Raw genomic sequence first — 22,152 nt, forward strand, 5'->3', positions numbered from 1 at the left:
TATATGACAGAGAGAGGAGCGTGTGAGTTTGATAAAGAGCACAAATACCCCTTGAACTATTTAACACTTGACACAGGACGACTCTAAGAATGTAAATGAGCAGCAGCAACTCAACCTTCAACAACTTTAGCATATGAAGACCAAAGGTAGAAACAACCTAGCAAAAGCAAACACACAATCATAAGAACACATATTAAATAGAATAAGATTGGAAACAAGTATAATTTTAACATCCTCCCTAAATCTTATTCTGGAAGCAGTCCAATAATCCCAACTTATGAGATAAGAACTGATATTGAGCTTTGGGAAGGCCTTTTGTAAACACATAAGCAATTTGACTCTTTGTGTCAACATATTCCAATCTAAGCATTCCAAATAAATTATTTTCTCTCACAATATGAACATCTATCTCAAAGTGCTTGGATCTTTCATGAAAGACAGGATTGGCAGCAAGAAGAATAGCAGAATTGTTGTCACAATACATATGAACAGATAATATATCTTGAATGCTAAAATCCTTTAACAACTTTAGAACCCATATGATCTCACAAGTAGTAGCAGCTATGGATCTATACTCAGATTCAGTGGATGACCTGGAGACAGTGGGTTGTTTCTTACTTTTCCAGGAAATAAGGAATCCACATAAAAACACACAGTAACCAGATAGAGATTTTCTAGAATCAAGACATTTTCCCCAATCTGATTCAGAGTATGCACACAAATTAAACATATCACTAGACTTTTTTATATGCACACCTTTTCCAGGTGAACCTTTGAGGTATCTCAAAACCCTTAGAGCAGCCTTGACATGAGATTGTAAGGGAGCATGCATATGTTGACTAAGGGTTTGGACAACATAGGATATATCAGGTCTAGTATGGGTTAGGTAGATAAGTTTTCCAATAAATTTTTGATACTCAACAATATTATTGAGAAACTCGTCACCTTTAGTAGCTTTAGAAGCTAGAACAGAGTTCACCTCTAAGGGAGTATCAATAGGCTTACACCCTGACATACCAAATTCACTTAACAGGTCAAGACAATATTTCCTTTGGGACAAACACAGACAAAGGTTATCTTTTATGATTTCAATGCCCAGAAAGTATTTAAGTTGTCCAAGATCTTTAATCATGAATCTAGAATTAAGAAAACTTTTGACCTTATTGACTTCAGAATTATCATTACCAGTGATGATAATATCATCAACATAGACAAGGAGAGCAACAAATGTGTTATCTTTAGACAGAATATATAAGGAGAAATCATTGTTGCTTTGCACAAAACCATAATCAAGTAAGGCAGAGGTTAACTTGGCATTCCACATCCTAGGGGCTTGTTTTAACCCATACAAAGACTTGGTTAACTTACAAACTTAGACTTATTATCAGATTCAAAACCTTTTGGAAGTTCCATATAAACATCTTCACATAAATCGCCATATAGGAAAGCATTGTTAATGTCAAGTTGAAACAAATCTCAATCATATTGAACAGCAAGGTTTAACATACATCTAATAGTAACCATTTTTCCCATAGGTGAGAAGGTCTCATCATTGTCCAGACCTTCTCTTTGACTGTAACCTTGGCAACAAGTCTAGCCTTGTATCTCTCAACCTCACCACTAGACTTATACTTGATTTTGAATATCCATTTGCAGCCTATAGCTTTCCTACCAATTGGCAGGTCATAAACAACCCAAGTGTTGTTTATATGCAATGCTTCATTCTAATTGTTCATTGCTTCTACCCATTTTGGGTTTTTGCAGGCTTCTTCATAAGAATGAGGTTCAACAGCCTTGTTAAGGGTAGCACTAAAACATTTGACATCATCATGCATACCTAAATAATTACAATAATTGCTCATAGGGTATCTCACCTTAAAGTTGACATAATAGTCATTGAATTTAGAGGGAAAGGTTCTAGTCCTACTAGACCTTCTTAAGTTATCTGGGTTCCCACTTGGTTCATTTATGCTACCATGATCTGTGTTACTTTGTCCAGGGTCATTTTCAGAAGAAGATGATGTGGTAGATGAGGTGCCTGATGTTTCGCGAGGGGTATATAAAATAGTTATTAATTTTAGCAGAAAATACTATTAAATACGATACAATTTTACACAAGATATTTATTTATTTAGAGAACGGATATACTTAAACCTTGCTACAACACTTATAGGCAGTGTACCTAATCGTACAGTAGTGTAGTTTTTAGTAAGTCCGGTTCGTTCCACAGGGAATCTTTTTAAACAAAGCTTAACGCTATATTAGTTTACTTTTTATAAAAATACAAATATATATATAAGTAATATTATTATTATAAAGGGGGGTTTTTACCGTTTAATGACCGGTTTGTCGATTTTAAAACTTTAGTCGCAGTTAAAACCTAATGTAAAATATTAAATAAATAAAAGACTTAATTTAAAGCGTAAAATAAATAACGATAATGAAATTGAAATAAATAAAAGTGAGATAAAATAAAATTGCGATAATTAAAAAGTACGATAATTAAAAGTGCGATTAAATAACAATAAATAAAAGTGCGATAATTAGAAGTGCAATTAAATATAAAATAAAGGAAATTAAATATGAAATAAAAGAATTATGCTTATTTAAACTTCCGTAATCATGATGTTTGACGTGTTGATTTTAGTTTTATGCCAATGGGTTAATTGTCCTTTGTCCTGGATTATTTAATATGTTCGTCTGGTTTTTGTCCATAACAGTCCATCAGTCATAAATATAAAGTGCGAGTGTCCTCGTCAAATTATTCTTATACCCGAAGTTAAATATTCCAACTAATTGGGGATTTAAACTGTAACAAGATTTTAATACTTTGTTTAATAATTACACCAGGTTGTCGACTGAGTGTAACCCAAGGTTTTAATATTTTGTTATCAATTATACCAAGTGTCCTTTGTACATAATTTCACCCCTGTTTTAATTATTCTAGTGGCTATTAATCCATTCCCGTGTCCGGTTAGATGAACGATTATTCGTACATATAAATACCCCGCTCATCGTGTCCGATTGAGTGTATATGGTAATTTATAAGGATGCCCAATTGTAAATCTTTATATTAACATTAACAAACTATCATTTAGTTAAACAAATATAAAGCCCATTAATAGCCCATAGTCTAATTTCCACAAGTGTCGTTCTTTTGTCCAAACCCCAATTATGGTACAAAGCCCAATTACCCAATTTTAGTAATTAGCCCAACATCATGATTACTTCGTTTTAAATAAGCATAATAATAACTTAGCTACGAGACATTAATATAAAAAGGTTGAACATAACTTACAATGATTAAAAATAGCGTAGCGTTACACGGACAGAATTTCGACTTAAACCCTTACAACATTCGCTAACATACCCTTATTATTAGGATTAAAATTAAAATTAAAATTAAAATTAAAATATAAATATAAATATATACGATATAGATAGAGAGATGGATATATTTGGTGAATTTTTACGATCAGAATGCGCGAGCTTTATAGGGATTTTCGACTTTTGGGGCTCCGCGACTCGCGGTATTTTTGCCTTCAAACTCAGCGAGTCGCGGAGATTGAAATTACAGCTCACAACTTTGGAGTCTTTCTCTGCCGACGGTTTTTATTTATAAATATAATATATATATAATTAATATAATTAATTATATATTATATTATATTTATATACATAGTTAACTTGTAATTTTTAGTCCGTTGCGTCGAGCGTTGAGAGTTGACTCTGGTCCCGGTTCCGGATTTTCGAACGTCCTTGCGTACAATTTAATATCTTGTACTTTGCGTTTTAAATCTTGTACTCTTGTAAATTCGAGACGTTTCTTATCAATAATTGGAACCTCTTTGATTGTCTTTTGTACTTTTGAGCTTTTTGGTCGTTTGCATCTTCAATTCGTCGAATCTGTCTTTTGTCTTCACCTTTTATTATTTAAACGAATATCACTTGTAAATAGAACAATTGCAACTAAAAGCTTGTCTTTCTTGAGGAATAATGCTATGAAATATATGTTCGTTTTTAGCATTATCAAATATTCCCACACTTGAGCGTTGCTTGTCCTCAAGCAATATCGTCTTGAAATACTAGAATCACTTCTTTATTCTTCACACTTTGTACATCAGTGATTTCTATACGGCGGTATAAACAATGGTAGTAATGATATGGTTTACAGTCCCACATGACTATAAAAATTTAGATCCATTAAGGAAATTGGATCTTTATGAAAACATTTGATCTTTTGAAAATTAAATCTAGTTTTTTACCCTAGATAAGTTTTCCGGAATAACCCTTTACCGGTGTTTGCAAAATATTTTTGTGGGTTTGGTGGGTTTCAGATTTGAAAATTTTAGCTCAAAACTTGCGGTTTTGTGTCACCCACTTGCTAACCTTGTATTTGGAAAGCAACACGTCCAGTTTACTTGTCCCGTATATTACCTTTCGGTAAACTACCGTCCGATTGTAAAGGAAAGCGTTGAACAAGCAACTGTTAAGGCAATGTCCCCTGACATGCTTTTAATTATGGTCTATAACGTGTCGGACGCAATTACTATCCTTGGTAGGAGCAATAGTAAAGCTCACCCTTATAATTTTTCGGTATGGCACAAGGTCCTGTCTTTGACCACTATGCAACCACCGTTCTTACGGTTGACACCCGTTTTAGTTCAGGTGACCTAATGAATTCCAGGTGAATTCCTAGAATTTTACGTTCAATGGTAATGAACGCATTGAAAATAGGGTTTTCAGAAAACAAATCGGTTTGTAATTTTGATCAAAATATTTTCTCGTTCAAGCTCAAGTTTAGATATCATTGAATTCCATGAGTTTGAATTCTCAATCTTTAAGGTCAATCTCTAGGATTGAGTAATATCAGTCTTAAAAGCTGATTTTTAATCTTTAAGGAGATTATCCTTTCTGGGGATCTGATTCATTAGTCTTATCCAGCTAATTTGCATGGTGCCCCCCCATTGTACGAGATAAATCCTTTTCATGGTTAGGATAAATCTGACCACTTGGCGACCCTGTTTAATGCTGAGGTCCGTGGATTTCCTGCTAATTTTAGTGATGACTTTTCTAGATTTTTCGTCAACCTACAGCTGGTCTGGACGACAACTTCATGACCTAAATCAAGAAGCGTGTGTCTATTTCGGAAGACTTTACTTCCTTTTAATGATGGAATTGATTCATCGTGTAGATCCATCTTTTCTTTTCTTTCATCGGGTAAAACAGTTTAGTTTAGTCCAAAGCAAAAGTATTTTCAGTTATTTGTTACAGAAATATGTGATATATGTTTTAGATAACTTGGTAAATTTTCCCACACTTGGCTTTTATTTTCCTTTTTATCGTCCTCTATTCCATTTTAAATGAATTTTAACATTTTGGTTTGTTTCTCAATTTATGTCCTTTCCGAGGTTACAATAATTTCGGTGTTAAAACCTAGTTTTATCGTTCATAAATATGTATAAACATGATTTTGAGTTCATTTAATTAAAAATTTTGAAAAATTTTACTAGAATTGGGTAGTCAGTATATAAGACTAGGGCTGTTCTTTATTATCAGAGAGCACTAGATTCTAATACAACTACTGCTTTACTAGTATTTTTAATGGTAACCAAGTGTTTAAGATAAAAATTTTAAAATCCGAAAGAATTTAACCCCTTCCCACACTTAAGATCTTGCAATGCCCTCATTTGCAAGAAATCAGTAACAATTTAAATTATTGAGGGTGATTTGTGTAAAAATGATTAAATTTTTACCAAAGTTTCCAAATATATTGGCGTTTGTTTGCTGAATGATAAATGGTGCACATCATTTGTTCATTCCGTCTTGTTGTTATTTCACATATATTTTGCATCTTGTCGTCAAAATTAGTTGCTTTTGCTGAACTTAATGCCAGTCTTTGAAAATGCGTTGTTTTACCCTGTTGTGTACATAAGATAAACTGCAAACATATATACATATTTTTGAAGTTTGGTATATTACCCCACATTCAAAAATTATTAAAATCTAAGAATAAAAGTTAGATAATTATAAAAATGATTACAATATTAACAAAAGTATTAAACGTATCAATAATTACAAATTACAAAAAAAAAAAATAATTATACTAGGGATGATACTGGTACCAATAGGGGTTCCAGGCATAACCATAGGTGCTATAGAATGCTTCGGCAGGGTTATTCGTAGGATATGGTGGCTGCATCTCTATAGACCAGGGAGGGAAGATGGGTTTCGGTGTAGGAATATAGTTTCTACCTATATGTTGGCAATGAGCTATGATTTGGTTCTGATGAACTTGCCAATCTTCAAATGCTCTCTGTCTAGCATTTTCGTACTCCTGAGAAGCTATAAACCTTTGCATTTCTTGCATCTCATTCCCCCCTCCTACATTACCTTACTGTTGGTTTCTCTCAACCTGTGGATGTCTACCATGGTATGGTACTGCGGCGTTATTTCGTCTTTTTAAAACTTTCGCACCATGGTATACATTTAAACCTATAGTATCGCGGGGTTCTGGTTCTTCTTCTAATAATCCCCCCCGACTTATATCCACACCGAGATATTCACCAATCAAAGTAATAAAAATACCACCTCCTATTATGCTATGCGGTCGCATCCCCCGAACCATAGCTGATAAATAATAACCCACACAATATGGTATACTTACAGCGCTTTGTGGGTCTCGAATACACATATGGTAAAACAAATCTTGTTCATTTACTTTTTCCTTGTTCTTACCCCTTTGTGTAATCGAATTAGCTAAAAACCTATGAATCACTCTTAATTCAGCTCTATCTATATCCAAATAAGAGTAATTTCCCCCTTTGAAACGGTGATGGCTTGTCATTTGACTCCACACACCGTGTGTATCAAAATTTTCATCTATCTTTCTACCGTTTAGTATCAACCCTCTACAATCGGCAGATGCTAACTCCTCAGGCGTATATATACGTAAAACCTGAGCCATGTCCAGTAAAGACATGTGGCGCATCGAACCGCCTAACAAAAATCTAATAAAAGAACGATCGGTTAAACTAGCCACCTGATCATTCAACTCTATACTACATAACAATTCTTCACACCATACTTTATATACAGGTCTACGCATGGTGAATAAATGTACCCAGTCATTAAAAGTAGAATTACCATACCTCTGTACAAGTAATTCTCTAATTGGCCCGGCCAATTCTACAGCTTCTAAGGGTCCCCATTCTATGACCCTCGGTACCTCAACAACCTTAGAATGAAGAGTATGCAAACCCCGTTGATATTTTGGATAATCTATCCAAAGTCTGTCAAATCTCAGGTTCGGGTGCAACTCTTCCAAGTGCATATCAGAAAAGGTCATGACTGGATGAGGTATATCCTGCTTGTAGTAGTTATCCACCTCCTGTTGTTCCGCATTCTCAGCAGGAGCATTACGGGCTTGGGATGAAGATTCACCCCTTTCAGTCTGCAAAACACATCAAACACAATTTTTGTGCATCCAAATATGCATTAGTGTCAGCAAAATCATCAATCAAAATAATTACAATGACATTATCAATTTATATTAAACTTAAGCTTATTTTCACATTTTTATCAAATCTACACTTTTTCAAATAAGCATATACGAAAATGTTCGCCAAGTTCATAAGCATTCAACTCAAATAACATGTCAAAATAATCATTACTAGCAATTAAACAAGTCTCAAATGGCATTATCTTTCAAAAATCAAGTTCATGAATTTTTAGACTTGAAAAAGTCCACTTTAATTCTCCAAACCATGTTTAGGCTCAAAGTTTGGATCTTTTAACTACCTAGACATGTTACACTACTTAATTTAGCAACAATTCATGACAAAAATCGGCCATAAAAGTTCATGAATTTTTAGACTTGAAAAAGTCCACTTTAATTCTCAAAACCATGTTTAGGCTCAAAGTTTGGATCTTTTAACTACCTAGACATGTTACACTACTTAATTTAGCAACAATTCATGACAAAAATCGGCCATAACCTGTTTATATCAAAAAGCCCCAAATTTGCTCAAGAACACAAACCCTAGATTACTCAAAATTTGAAGTTTTAGGCTTCTAATCATGTTAAACAGCATCAATCTAGGTTATACAAGCATAATACATAAACAATTTAAGCCTAATTACACTAAAAAGCATCAAAATCAAATTGGGGAAAAATTGTTCAAGAACACCAAATTTCGGATTAAATGGTGTTTAGGTGTAGAAATTTACCGTTTTTCTTGAGTAATTCCTAGATAGCATCCTTCTCAACATGATTTTAGTAAAAGATTTGGTGATTAACGGTTAAAAATTGTGATTTTGGGGTGTATTTTTCGGGTTTTTTCGATGGATATTCGCAGTTTTTTTTCTGTTGTGGGGAGTGAAACTGAGCTGTTGCAGCTCTTTATTTTTTTTCTGTAATCCGGTACTCCCGCGACTCGCGGTGAAATACCCTTCAAACTCCGCGAGTCGCGGAGTTTGGTATTTTTTTTTTTTTTTTATAATAACTTATTAAAACAATTAATTAATTAATTTTAAAATTTTGTTTCCTTTGTTATTTAGGACGAGGTCGTTTCGGATCGATGTCCTAGTCCGTCCTTCGACAAAATTTTAAAATTTGTCTTTTTGTAGCGATTGTTTTAAAAGCTAAGATTTTTGGGTTTTTTTAATGTTTTTGGCATACTTTAAATCAATAAGATTAAAAATAATGATATTAAAAGTTCTCGTCCCTCCCTTGGGTAAAGCAATTTCGGTTCAAAGACCTAGTCTTCAACTTACGACGAATTTTAAAAATCATATTTTTAACTTAATGAGATAAAGTAAATTTTTGTTTTTAAATTCACACAACTTAAATATAAAATTCAAAATTTATATTAAAAATTCACACCAAACTTAAAATTTGAAATGCATAAAATTAAAAATTTATATTTTAAAAATTAAAAATTCACACCAAACTTAATTTAAAAATTTATAAATTCATACCAAACTTATATTAATTTTTCAAATATTTACAATTTTAAATATATTGTTTTTACAAAGTTTACAATATTAATTTAAGATTTAAATATTAATTTTAAAAACATGGTAAAAATAAAATTAAAAATCTTTTTGGCTTTTTATCCCACTTTAGTCAATCAAATATTATCAAAAATATGCGCCCCTCTTTTCGGTAAAGTAATTTCGGTTCCAAGACCTAATTTAACTCATGACGAATTTTTGAAATATTTTGGGTTGATTGTTTAAAGATATTTATACCTTAAGAATAAACGTTAAATTTCGCAGTGATGTAATAAATTTTTGAATGATATCAATAATTTCGGTCGCCAAACCTAATTTTATTCAATACCAATTTAATACTTTTTAGCGAACAAATTAGCGTTTATTATCAAAAGGTTAAAAATAAAAATAAAATAAAATAAAAACTGTACAAACATACCTGTGAAATAGATTTCTTAGTTATATGATCTATCCCATTCATAAGATAGTCGGTTTAATTGGTTTTCCATAGCTACATAGGCGTAACCTCGAGCATTCAGTGTCTTTTCTTCTAAACATATGAACTGTCCGTCTCTGCATAAAGTAACAAATTCTGTATTTGAATAGGTTTGATTATTTGAACATTTACCTCCATGTGACCATTTTCCGCATTTGTGACATCTTTCTAGGTGTCGTGCTCTTCTTTTCGCTGCGGATTTTGATTTTCCTTTACCAAATTGTAACTTATTATCTTCGCATCTGGATTCTTTTCTAACTCCGTCCATTCTTTCTCTGATTACTGATACTATTTCACTTGGTAGTATGTCATTATTTCTTTTAGTGATCAAAGCGTGTAGCATTAGACCATGGTTTAGTTCACAGGCAGTCTTCATTTTGTAAAAACCTAAAAAAATAAAAATTCAGAATGGGGGGAGAAGACTAGTTCTTTAGGGTCTGCTAGGGAAAGACCATTCGGGTTCCATTTTCGAGAACTATATGAAAACAGACAATCTAACTCTAACAGAAATACATATTATCCTTTAAAGACTTGATTCTCCCCACACTTAGTTAGCTGTGGTGTCGAAATTGTGATTAACTTCGTTGTCGACTTCCATCGGACCATGTATGTAATGTTTAACTCTGTGACCATTAACTTTAAATTCAATCCCATTTGAATTTATCAATTCTATCGTTCCGTATGGGAAAACTCTTTTGACTATGAATGGTCCAGACCATCTTGATTTCAATTTTCCAGGAAATAGCTTGAATCGTGAATTGAAAAGAAGAACTCTGTCTCCTTCTTTAAATTCTTTTGAACTTCTGATTCTTTTATCATGCCATTTCTTCGTTCTTTCTTTATAGATTAACGAATTATCGTATGCTTCATGTCTTAATTCTTCTAATTCATTTAGTTGACTTAATCGTAGACGTCCGGCTTCATGTAAATCAAGATTACATGCCTTCAAAGCCCAAAATGCTTTGTGTTCAATTTCTACTGAAGATGACATGCTTTTCCATAAACAAGTCTAAAAGGTGTGGTTCCAATTGGAGTTTTGTAGGCTGTTCTAAAAGCCCAGAGTGCATCCTCCAATTTAATGGACCATTCCTTTGGATTTGATCCTACGGTTTTCTCTAGAATACATTTTAAAGCTCGGTTGGTATTTTCAACTTGTCCACTTGTTTGTGGATGATATGCGGTGGAGATTTTATGAGTTACTCCATATCTTTTAAGAACTTTCTCAAGTTGATTATTACAGAAATGAGTACCCCGATCACTTATTAAAGCTTTCGGTGTTCCAAACCTTGCAAAAAGACGTTTTAAAAAGTTGACTACAACTCGTGCATCGTTAGTTGGGAGAGCTTGTGCTTCCGCCCATTTAGATACATAATCAATGGCTACGAGTATATATAGATTATTATGAGATTTTGGAAATGGACCCATAAAGTCAATACCCCAAATGTCAAATACTTCACATACTTGGATGACATTTTGTGGCATTTCATCACGTTGACTTATTTTTCTGGCCCTTTGACAGGCATCACAGGATTTGCAAAGTAGGTGTGCGTCTTTGTAAATTGTAGGCCAATAGAATCCAGCTTCATAAACTTTTCTTGCTGTTAGTTGAGGCCCATAATGCCCTCCTGTTGGTCCTGTGTGACAATGGTTTAAAATTTTACTAGCTTCATCTCCAAATACACATCGGCGTATTATTCCATCGGGACAACTTTTAAACAGATGTGGATCTTCCCAGAAATAGTGTTTTATATCACTGAAGAATTTCTTTCGTCTTTGGTACGATAATCCTTTTTCAAGGAATCCACAAACTAAGTAGTTTGCATAGTCTGCAAACCATGGGATTTCATTATAATCTATCTTTAATAGATATTCATCAGGAAAGTTGTCTTGTATGGCCGATTCATTTAGAACTTCTAACTCAGGATTTTCAAGACGAGAAAGATGATCAGCAGCGAGATTTTCTGCTCCTCTTTTATCTCGGATTTCAATATCAAACTCTTGTAAGAGTAAGATCCAACGGATTAATCTTGGTTTAGCATCTTGTTTTGAAAATAGGTATCTAAGAGCAGAATGGTCGGTATAGACCACCGTTTTTGCTAGAACGAGATATGATCAAAATTTGTCAAAAGCAAAGACAATAGCAAGGAGTTCTTTTTCAGTAGTTGTATAGTTCGTTTGTGCTCCTTGTAACGTCTTACTAGCATAATATATAGGTTGAAATCGTTTTTCAATCCTTTGTCCTAAAACGGCTCCCATTGCAAAATCACTTGCATCGCACATTAGTTCAAATGGTAGATTCCAATTTGGCGTTATCATGATCGGCGCATTAGTGAGTTTTTCTTTAAGAATATTAAAAGATTTGATACACTCATCTGAAAAGATGAATGGAGCATCCTTTTCTAGGAGTTTATTCATAGGAGTGGCAATTTTAGAAAAATCTTTTATGAAACGTCGGTAAAAACCGACATGCCCTAGAAAACTCCTAACTCCTCTAACATTGGTGGGATGTGGAAGTTTAGCAATTACATCTACTTTAGCTCTATCCACTTCAATTCCTTCTTTTGAAATTTTATGTCCAAGAACGATGCCTTCTTTAACCATGAAATGGCATTTCTCCCAATTAAGTACTAGATTTGATTGTTCGCATCTAATAAGCATTCGTTCAAGATTAACTAGACATGATTCAAATGTATCACCGAAGACTGAAAAGTCATCCATGAATACTTCCATGCATTCTTCTATCATGTCGTGAAAAATTGCCATCATACACCTTTGAAAAGTTGCAGGGGCGTTGCAAAGTCCAAATGGCATGCGTTTGTAAGCAAAAGTACCATAAGGGCACGTGAATGTGGTTTTCTCTTGATCTTCGGGTGCTATTGGAATTTGAAAATATCCGGAAAATCCATCTAGAAAACAATAGTAACTATTTCCGGCTAATTTTTCCAACATTTGATCTATGAAAGGTAAGGGAAAGTGATCTTTTCTGGTGGCGTCATTTAATTTTCTATAATTAATACACACACGCCATCCTGTTACAGTCCTAGTAGGAATAAGCTCATTTTTCTCATTTGTAATGACAGTCATGCCACCCTTCTTAGGCACGCATTGAACTGGGCTTACCCATGGACTATCAGAGATTGGATAAATTAAACCTGCATCTAGCAGTTTAATAATCTCTTTCTTAACTACATCTTGCATATTAGGATTTAGTCTTCGTTGGCGTTGCACATACGTTTTATGACCTTCCTCCATAAGGATTTTATGTGTGCAATACGAAGGACTTATTCCTTTAATATCATGAATCTTCCATGCAATGGCTGGTTTATGATCTTTCAACATAGAAATGAGGTGTGATTTCTCATTTTCAGTAAGAGAAGACGATATTATTACAGGTAATTCAGATTCACCATGTAAATAAGCGTATTCCAAATGGTTTGGAAGTGGTTTTAACTCTAATTTCGGAGGTTCTTCTATCGATGATTTATATCGATATCTGTCTTCTTCTTTTAGCATTTGAATTTCTTCTGTTGTTGGTTCATATCTATTAGCTATTAGTGTAGCTAACATTTCAGCTTCATCAATTGGTTCATTACCTTCTCCTAAAGAACATTCTCCTGTTCCTTGTAATTCTGGAAATTCTTCTAATAATTCTGCATGTGCATCTATAGTTTGAATATAATAACATGTATCATCTGCAGATTGTGGTTGTTGCATTGCTCTATCAACTGAAAAGGTAACACTCTCATCCTCTATACTTAGGGTCAATTTCTTACCGAACACGTCTATCATTGCTTTAGCCGTGTTTAAGAATGGTCTTCCTAATATGAGAGGAACTTGAGAATCTTCTTCCATGTCCAGAACAACAAAATCTACTGGAAATACTAAAGTACCAACTTTAACTAGCATGTTCTCCATTATCCCTCTAGGATATTTTATTGATCTATCGGCTAGTTGTATGCTTATTCTGGTTGGTTTCAATTCTCCAAGGTCTAGTTTAGTGTATAGTGAATATGGCATTAAATTTATACTAGCACCTAAGTCTGCCAATGCTTCTATTGAACTAAGACTACCCAGAAAACATGGAATTGTGAAACTTCCTGGATCAGATAGTTTTTCTGGTATCTTATTCAACAGCACTGCTGAACAATTAGCATTCATAGTAACAGCCGAGAGTTCTTCCATTTTCTTTCTATTTGAGATTAGATCTTTCAAGAATTTAGCATATCTAGGCATTCCTGAAATCACATCAATGAAAGGTAGATTTACATTTATCTGTTTAAACATATCCAAAAATTTGGATTGCTCGGCTTCAAGTTTCTCTTTCTTCATTTTACTCGGGTAAGGAAGTGGTGGTTGGTATGGTTTAACATAAGGTTTAGCCTTAACTGTGTTATCTTCATTAACCTTTTCAACTACCGGTTCTTTTTCCTTATCTTGATCAGGTTGTGGTTCTTGTGGAGTAGGAATAGTTTCATCAGAAGTTACAGGTATTTCCGGTGGTTTAAGTGTTGTACCACTTCTCGTGGTAATAGCTTTAGCTGTTTCATTCCGGGGGTTAGCATTTGTATCACTAGGTAGACTTCCCGGTTTTCTTTTACCTATTAACCTTGCTAGGTTACTCACTTCTTGTTCTAGATTTTGAATAGAAGCTTGTTGATTTCTAAATGCTTGAGCATTTTGTTCATTTGTTTGTTTCTGAGATGTGAAAAACTGCGTTTGAGTTTTAACTAGCTTCGTCATCATATCTTCTAAATTCGGCTTTTTATCATCGGTTTGTTGTGGTGGCTTGTTTTGAAAATTAGGTCTTTACTGATTGTAAGTATTATTGGATTCTTGTTGATTGCTAGGACCTTGTTGGTTGTTGTATGGAATATTTCGGTTATAATTCTGGTTTTGATTGTAAATCGGTCTTGGCGGTTGATAATTATTCTGATAATTATTTCCAGGCCTTTGGTTTATGTATGAAATATTCTCTCTTTGTTCCATTGTTAATTCAATACTGAGACAATCTTTTGTCAAATGTGGTCCTCCACACTGCTCACAACTAATTCGTATTGAGTGAATATCCTTAGTCATCTTTTCCATTCGTCTTTCCACAGCATCTATCTTTGCGGAAATGGAATCTAAGTCATGGCTAGAATCGGCTCTAGCTGCTTTAGATGATCTAACGATATCTTTTTCTTGGTGCCACTCATGTGAGTGGGAAGCAGTGTTATCAATTATTTTGTAAGCATCAGTTTCGGTTTTCTTCATAATAGAACCACCAGCTGCTATATCTATGTCTTTTCTTGTAGTGATGTCGCATCCTTGGTAGAATATTTGTACTATTTGACAGGTGTCTAAACCATGTTGCGGACATCCTCTTAATAACTTTCCATATCTTGTCCACGCCTCATATAGAGTTTCATTCGGTTTCTGTGTAAACGTAACAATTTCGGCTTGAAGTCTTACGGCTTTAGATGCAGGAAAGAATTGTTTAAGAAATTTGTCAACTAAAACATCCCATGTATCAATCGCCCCTTCAGGTAACGATTCCAACCATTCTTTGGCTTCTCCCTTTAAAGTCCAGGGAAATAACATGAGATATATCTGTTCATCCTCCACTTCTCGAATTTTAAATAGTGTGCAGATCCTATTAAAGGTACGTAGATGTTCATTTGGATCTTCCTTCAGCGCACCACTAAATTGGCATTGATTAGTCACCATGTGTAGAATTTGTCCTTTGATTTCATAATCTGGCGCATTAATGTCTGGATGAGTAATTGCGTGACCTTGGCCAGTGCGTTTAGCTCTCATTCGGTCTTCCATACTTAAAGGTTCCAGATTCTCCATAATTGAATTTGTTGAATCGGTATCACTAGATGATTCTGATTTAATGGTTCGTTCCTCAACAATCTCTGTTTGAATGATTGGTGGTTCCGGAGGAAAGTTTAGTGGTTCAGGATCTACGAACCGTTCCTGAATATTCTCCGGATTCTCAATTGTGAGGTCGGGTTCAAAGAATGGATTATCGGAAATTTGAACTGAAGTACTTGGTCGACTGGATGACGATTCTAAAGAAAAATCAACGGCGGTTATATTTGCTAAATGTCTTGATCTAGTTACAGGTGGTGAACGTACAAAAGGTGATGAACGTCTTGCTCGGTGCATTCACTGAATATCCTATTAGTTTTTAAAAGGAAAGAAAAATTATAATAAGTTATCCAATTAATAGACTTTTCTGATTTTGCCCACGTTTCGAATAGCCAAAAGATGCAGCAGAGGGGCAGGATTCGTTTGGTCTCAATATAATTGAGGATTGTTTGGCTCCAATAACCCGGTCCACGTACAAATCCAACTATTACTACGAACCAGAAAATTTTGATGTCTATCAATTTAACCACTTAAAATAAATTTTCGTAATTTTAAGAAATTTAGATAAGAAGTAGAATAAAAATCTATGTCCTAAAACTAGAAAAGCGAGAAATAAGAAAGAAAAAGAGTTCGTCGGAAAAATGTCGAAAAAGAAAAATGGTTGAAAAATAAAAGGTGACGGAAAAATTAAAGAAACTTATAAAACTTAAAAATACTTGACTAACCTAACCTTATTACTACAACTAACTTAAAATTATAATCGCAAATTGAGATTACTAATTGGAATGATAATTGGTACATAGGTAAAAGTCGTCTAAAAATATTAAAGCTTACAAGAAAAACTAAATCCCAAATGGAATTAACTTAAAAAGAAACTAAAACTTAAAAAGGCGTCGCAAAATTCTAAAGTACCTAAATCTTAGTCTAGAGAAAAAGCACTTAAGGAATTCTACGGCAAAGCCTAAAAATCTAGGAGTAAAAATGACTATGGCAAAAACTAAGTTTAAAATTAAATATGAGCGAAAAATACAAATATTACGTTAAAACGATTAAAAAGGGACAAAATATAAAAGTATACAAAAAGTTGTAAAAAGTACAATTTTTTTAAAAATATTATTTTTATATTATTTATTTAATAAAACTACTAATTTTACAATTTAATTAAACTAATTAAACTAAATAAAACAAATTAAATAAAAGAAATTTTAAAATAAAACTTAATTTTAATAATAATTGATAATTAGGGTTTTATATTAATAATTATTATAATTACCCGTAATTAATGCTTGATTAGGGTTCTGGTCAGCTGTGTCAGATGGTCTCCTCGACTTGCGGTATTCAAAGCTTCAAACCCCGCGACTCGCGGGGTTCCAAAATTCAGCTGACAGGTTATTTAAATTCGACGCGTTTTTCTTTATTTATTTTTTTTTCTCTGTTTTTAATTTTTCTGTTAAAAAAAATATGTGTATAAAAACTTATATTTTAAAAACTTAAATAAAATAGAACTACTTTATAATTTTAATAAATAAAATGCTTAAAACTAGATTTATATATATTTTTTTATGTTTTTAAATAAAAACAAAATACTTAAATAAAACTTATGTTTTTATAAAATAAAAATAAAGAAACTTTATAAAACTTAAATATTTAACAACATCTTAAAAATACTTATATTTTTGTTTTTCTTTTTATATTTTCGAATATTTAAAACGTATTTTTATAAAAGCGACTTTTAATAGAAGTAAACTAAAAATCTCTTTTTTTTTTGTAGCGTTGCGCTTCCGGCTTTTAAGAGATTCCCCGGCAGCGGCGCCAAAAATACTTGATGTTTTTATAAAATAAAAATAAAAAAACTTTATAAAACTTAAATATTTAACAAAATCTTAAAAATACTTATATTTTTGTTTTTCTTTTTATATTTTCGAATATTTAAAACGTATTTTTATAAAAGCGACTTTTAATAGAAGTAAACTAAAAATCTTTTTTTTTTTTTTGTAGCGTTGCGCTTCCGGCTTTTAAGAGATTCCCCGGCAGCGGCGCCAAAAATAATTGATGTTTCGCGAGGGGTATATAAAATAGTTATTAATTTTAGCAGAAAATACTATTAAATACGATACAATTTTACACAAGATATTTATTTATTTAGAGAACGGATATACTTAAACCTTGCTACAACACTTATAGGCAGTGTACCTAATCGTACAGTAGTGTAGTTTTTAGTAAGTCTGGTTCGTTCCACATGGAATCTTTTTAAACAAAGCTTAACGCTATATTAGTTTACTTTTTATAAAAATACAAATATATATATATAAGTAATATTATTATTATAAAGGGGGGTTTTTACCGTTTAATGACCGGTTTGTTGATTTTAAAACTTTAGTCGCAGTTAAAACCTAATGTAAAATATTAAATGAATAAAAGACTTAATTTAAAGCGTAAAATAAATAACGATAATGAAATTGCAATAAATAAAAGTGCGATAAAATAAAATTGCGATAATTAAAAAGTACGATAATTAAAAGTGCGATTAAATAACAATAAATAAAAGTGCGATAATTAGAAGTGCAATTAAATATAAAATAAAGGAAATTAAATATGAAATAAAAGAATTATGCTTATTTAAACTTCCGTAATCATGATGTTTGACGTGTTGATTTTAGTTTTATGCCCATGGGTTAATTGTCCTTTGTCCTGGATTATTTAATATGTCCGTCTGGTTTTTGTCCATAACAGTCCATCAGTCATAAATATAAAGTGCGAGTGTCCTCGTCAAATTATTCTTATACCCGAAGTTAAATATTCCAACTAATTGGGGATTTAAACTGTAACAAGATTTTAATACTTTGTTTAATAATTACACCAGGTTGTCGACTGAGTGTAACCCAAGGTTTTAATATTTTGTTATCAATTATACCAAGTGTCCTTTGTACATAATTTCACCCCTGTTTTAATTATTCTAGTGGCTATTAATCCATTCCCGTGTCCGGTTAGATGAACGATTATTCGTACATATAAATACCCCGCCCATCGTGTCCGATTGAGTGTATATGGTAATTTATAAGGACGCCCAATTGTAAATCTTTATATTAACATTAACAAACTATCATTTAGTTAAACAAATATAAAGCCCATTAATAGCCCATAGTCTAATTTCCACAAGTGTCGTTCTTTTGTCCAAACCCCAATTATGGTACAAAGCCCAATTACCCAATTTTAGTAATTAGCCCAACATCATGATTACTTCGTTTTATATAAGCATAATAATAACTTAGCTACGAGACATTAATATAAAAAGGTTGAACATAACTTACAATGATTAAAAATAGCGTAGCGTTACACGGACAGAATTTCGACTTAAACCCTTACAACATTCGCTAACATACCCTTATTATTAGGATTAAAATTAAAATTAAAATTAAAATTAAAATATAAATATAAATATATACGATATAGATAGAGAGATGGATATATTTGGTGAATTTTTACGATCAGAATGCGCGAGCTTTATAGGGATTTTCGACTTTTGGGGCTCCGCGACTCGCGGTATTTTTGCCTTCAAACTCCGCGAGTCGCGGAGATTGAAATTACAGCTCACAACTTTGGAGTCTTTCTCTGCCGACGGTTTTTATTTATAAATATAATATATATATAATTAATATAATTAATTATATATTATATTATATTTATATACATAGTTAACTTGTAATTTTTAGTCCGTTGCGTCGAGCGTTGAGAGTTGACTCTGGTCCCGGTTCCGGATTTTCGAACGTCCTTGCGTACAATTTAATATCTTGTACTTTGCGTTTTAAATCTTGTACTCTTGTAAATTCGAGACGTTTCTTATCAATAATTGGAACCTCTTTGATTGTCTTTTATACTTTTGAGCTTTTTGGTCGTTTGCGTCTTCAATTCGTCGAATCTGTCTTTTGTCTTCACCTTTTATTATTTAAACGAATATCACTTGTAAATAGAACAATTGCAACTAAAAGCTTGTCTTTCTTGAGGAATAATGCTATGAAATATATGTTCGTTTTTAGCATTATCAGTGCCCTCAGGGTTTGACTTAGAATCACTTGAATTAGTGGTACCATGGATCTCAATCTCCTCCTCTGAAGTCTTAATGGGATCATGATCACTGCCACTGTCTTCTTCAGTATTGTCTCCCCCATCATCATTGGGACTTTGAGAAGTGTTTGGTTCAAAAATGACAGACTCAAAAGAGTTTGTGTGATCATTATCACTAGATATATTATTATTTTTTGATTTTGGATTATAAGGAAATATAGTTTCATAAGACTTTACATCCCTAGAGAACAAAATAGTTTTTGACTCAAGACTCAGAAGCTTATATCCTTTTTTGACATTTGAGTAACCCAAAAAGACACATTTTTCAGACTTACTACAAAACTTATCACTATTATAAAGAGTACTAGCAAAACAAAGACATCCAAACACTCTCATGTGGAAGAGATTAGGAACAGAATCATAAATCATTTCAAAAGGGGACTTTCCATGTAACACAGATGAGGGCAGCCTGTTGATAATATAAGTGGCAATCAGAATACAATCAGACCAATAACACAAAGGTATATTACTTTGAAATAACAAGGACCTAGCCACATTTAACAAGTGTCTATGCTTCCTTTCAACAATGCCATTTTGTTGAGGGTATAGACACAACTGGTTTGATGAATGATGTCATTCTCAACACAAAAATCTTCCATTTTTTTATTAACAAATTCAGTACCATTGTCACTTCTAAACATTTTTACCTTAGCATTAAACTAAGAGTTTTAATGAGATTAACAAAACACAGAATATTATCAAAAACATCAATTTTGGTTTTTAGCAAGTACACCCACATAGCTCTAGAGTTGTCATCAACAATGGTGAGGAAAGATTTGAACCCACCATAGCTGTTGACTTTATAAGGGCCCCACACATCCAGATGAATTAGATCACCTATTTTTGAGGAAGTATGGTCACTCAAAGGAAAGGGATCCCTTGACTGTTTTGCCTTATGAAAGATTTCACAGACATCACCAGCAGAATCAGGATTGACCCCAATTCTGTCCTTGAGAATCTTAAGGACATGAGTGGAAGGGTGTCCCAATCTGCTGTGCCACAGGTTAGCAGACCCATAACACTTATCATTTAAACTTGGACTCATGCTACTCTTATTTGAGACAATGCCATTACCTTTATCAAACAAGTATAGACCATCAACAGCATTACCAATCCCTACAACCTTCTTTAGATCCAAATCCTGAATGAAACAGTTTCCACTTGTGAAACCAATGAACATGTTGTAATCTTTTAAAAGTTTGTTAACAGAAAGAAGATTGACACAATATCCTGGTATGACCAAAACATCCTTTAAGATAAAGTTTTTTGAAAGCTGTAAGTTTCCAATATTAGTGATCTTAGCTAAAGTGCCATTTGGATGTCCTACAGTCATGTTAAGTTTTGAAACATCAAACACATTAACTAGACCTTCACAAGATCCAGTCATATGTCTGGTTTCTCCAGAATCAATTATCCATTTGTCATTAAAGCCATTGTTAATAGTACCATTGGATTTAAAGAATGTGTCAAACTTAGAGTTGAAAACAACATTACAGTTTAAGAAACTACCTGCCATATTGGCATGAGCATTCCCTTGTGTGGATTGATTATGCAGTAGACTCATGAGTTGGGAAATTTTTTCAGCATTAAAGGGTTGAGACACACTTTCAGTAGTATTAATATTAGACACAGAGTTATTACTCATGACAGGTTTAGGATCAGCCTTTTTAACCCACCCATGGGGATAACCAACAATTTCATAGCACCTATCTATTGTGTGACCAAGTTTCTACATTTAGTACACTTAAGATTAGGGTTAGGTCCATTACCAATCCTTCTTTTGTTATCAAAAGTCTTGGACACAAAAAAGGCAGAATTTTGATTTCTACCAGGCCCAGAAAGACTAGAATGAGAGGATAACCTAGGTTATTCCTCTCTTGAGACAATGGTAAAAGCAGTTTTAACACTTGGAAGAGGGTCAATTAAAAGAATATTTCTCCTTACATAAGCATAAGACTCATCAAGACCCATGAGGAATTGCATAAGTTTAATTAAATCATTGTGAGTTTTGAATTCCTTATTAGCATCACACACACAAGTAGGTGACTTAACAAGAGCATCAAATTGTTTCCATAAAGCATTTAATTTATGATAGTAGTCTGACACAGTGAAGTTGCCCTGAGTTAAAGAATTAAGTTTTTTGGTGTAAATTGAAGGTAACAGAACCATTCTCCTTTAATTCTTCACAAACAGTTTGAGCAGATTTGGCAAACACTTGCCCAGAAAACAATTCTTCAGAGATAGATTTTAGTATCCAGGATAGTACAACAGAGTTGCACCTATCCCATTGTAACATAAGCACATTATCAGTTTGACTCTTTATGTAAGAACCATCAACAAAGCCAAATTTATTCTTAGTTTGCAGAGCTAAAGTCATAGCCCTACTCCAGACATTGTAGTTCTCGGTCCCCTTAAGTTTTAAGGAGATAAGAGAAGTGGTGCTGGTGTCACTAGCATGTAAGTAAAGAGGATCACCAAAATCAAGGCTACTCACTTGAGTAGTCTTTGATGGTCCAATATCATCATCCCCAGACATACTAGCAAAAAACACAGATCAATCAACCGTAAAGTAGACAGCAGAAACCAACAAATAAACACAAAACAGATAATGAATAAATAAATAAATAAGGTCAATAATCAACCAAGTGCTTGATCAGGTATTCACACGTTTCAAGAATGTAGAT

The 22,152-nt window shown here is 33.1% G+C and overlaps 1 protein-coding gene across 1 annotated transcript; it reads right to left on the reverse strand.

Moving 5' to 3' along the window:
* Positions 1-1,724: 1,724 nt before the first annotated feature.
* Positions 1,725-22,004, reverse strand: LOC139842018 (uncharacterized). Its single transcript, XM_071832199.1, has 5 exons — positions 21,630-22,004; positions 21,413-21,586; positions 20,116-21,197; positions 19,432-19,877; positions 1,725-2,038 (listed from the first exon to the last, which is right to left on the reverse strand). The coding sequence occupies exons 1-5, from the start codon at positions 22,002-22,004 to the stop codon at positions 1,725-1,727; spliced, it is 2,391 nt and encodes a 796-aa protein (XP_071688300.1).
* Positions 22,005-22,152: the final 148 nt, after the last annotated feature.

The sequence above is a fragment of the Rutidosis leptorrhynchoides genome, chromosome 4, assembly GCF_046630445.1.
Source record: "Rutidosis leptorrhynchoides isolate AG116_Rl617_1_P2 chromosome 4, CSIRO_AGI_Rlap_v1, whole genome shotgun sequence".
NCBI lineage: Eukaryota > Viridiplantae > Streptophyta > Magnoliopsida > Asterales > Asteraceae > Rutidosis > Rutidosis leptorrhynchoides.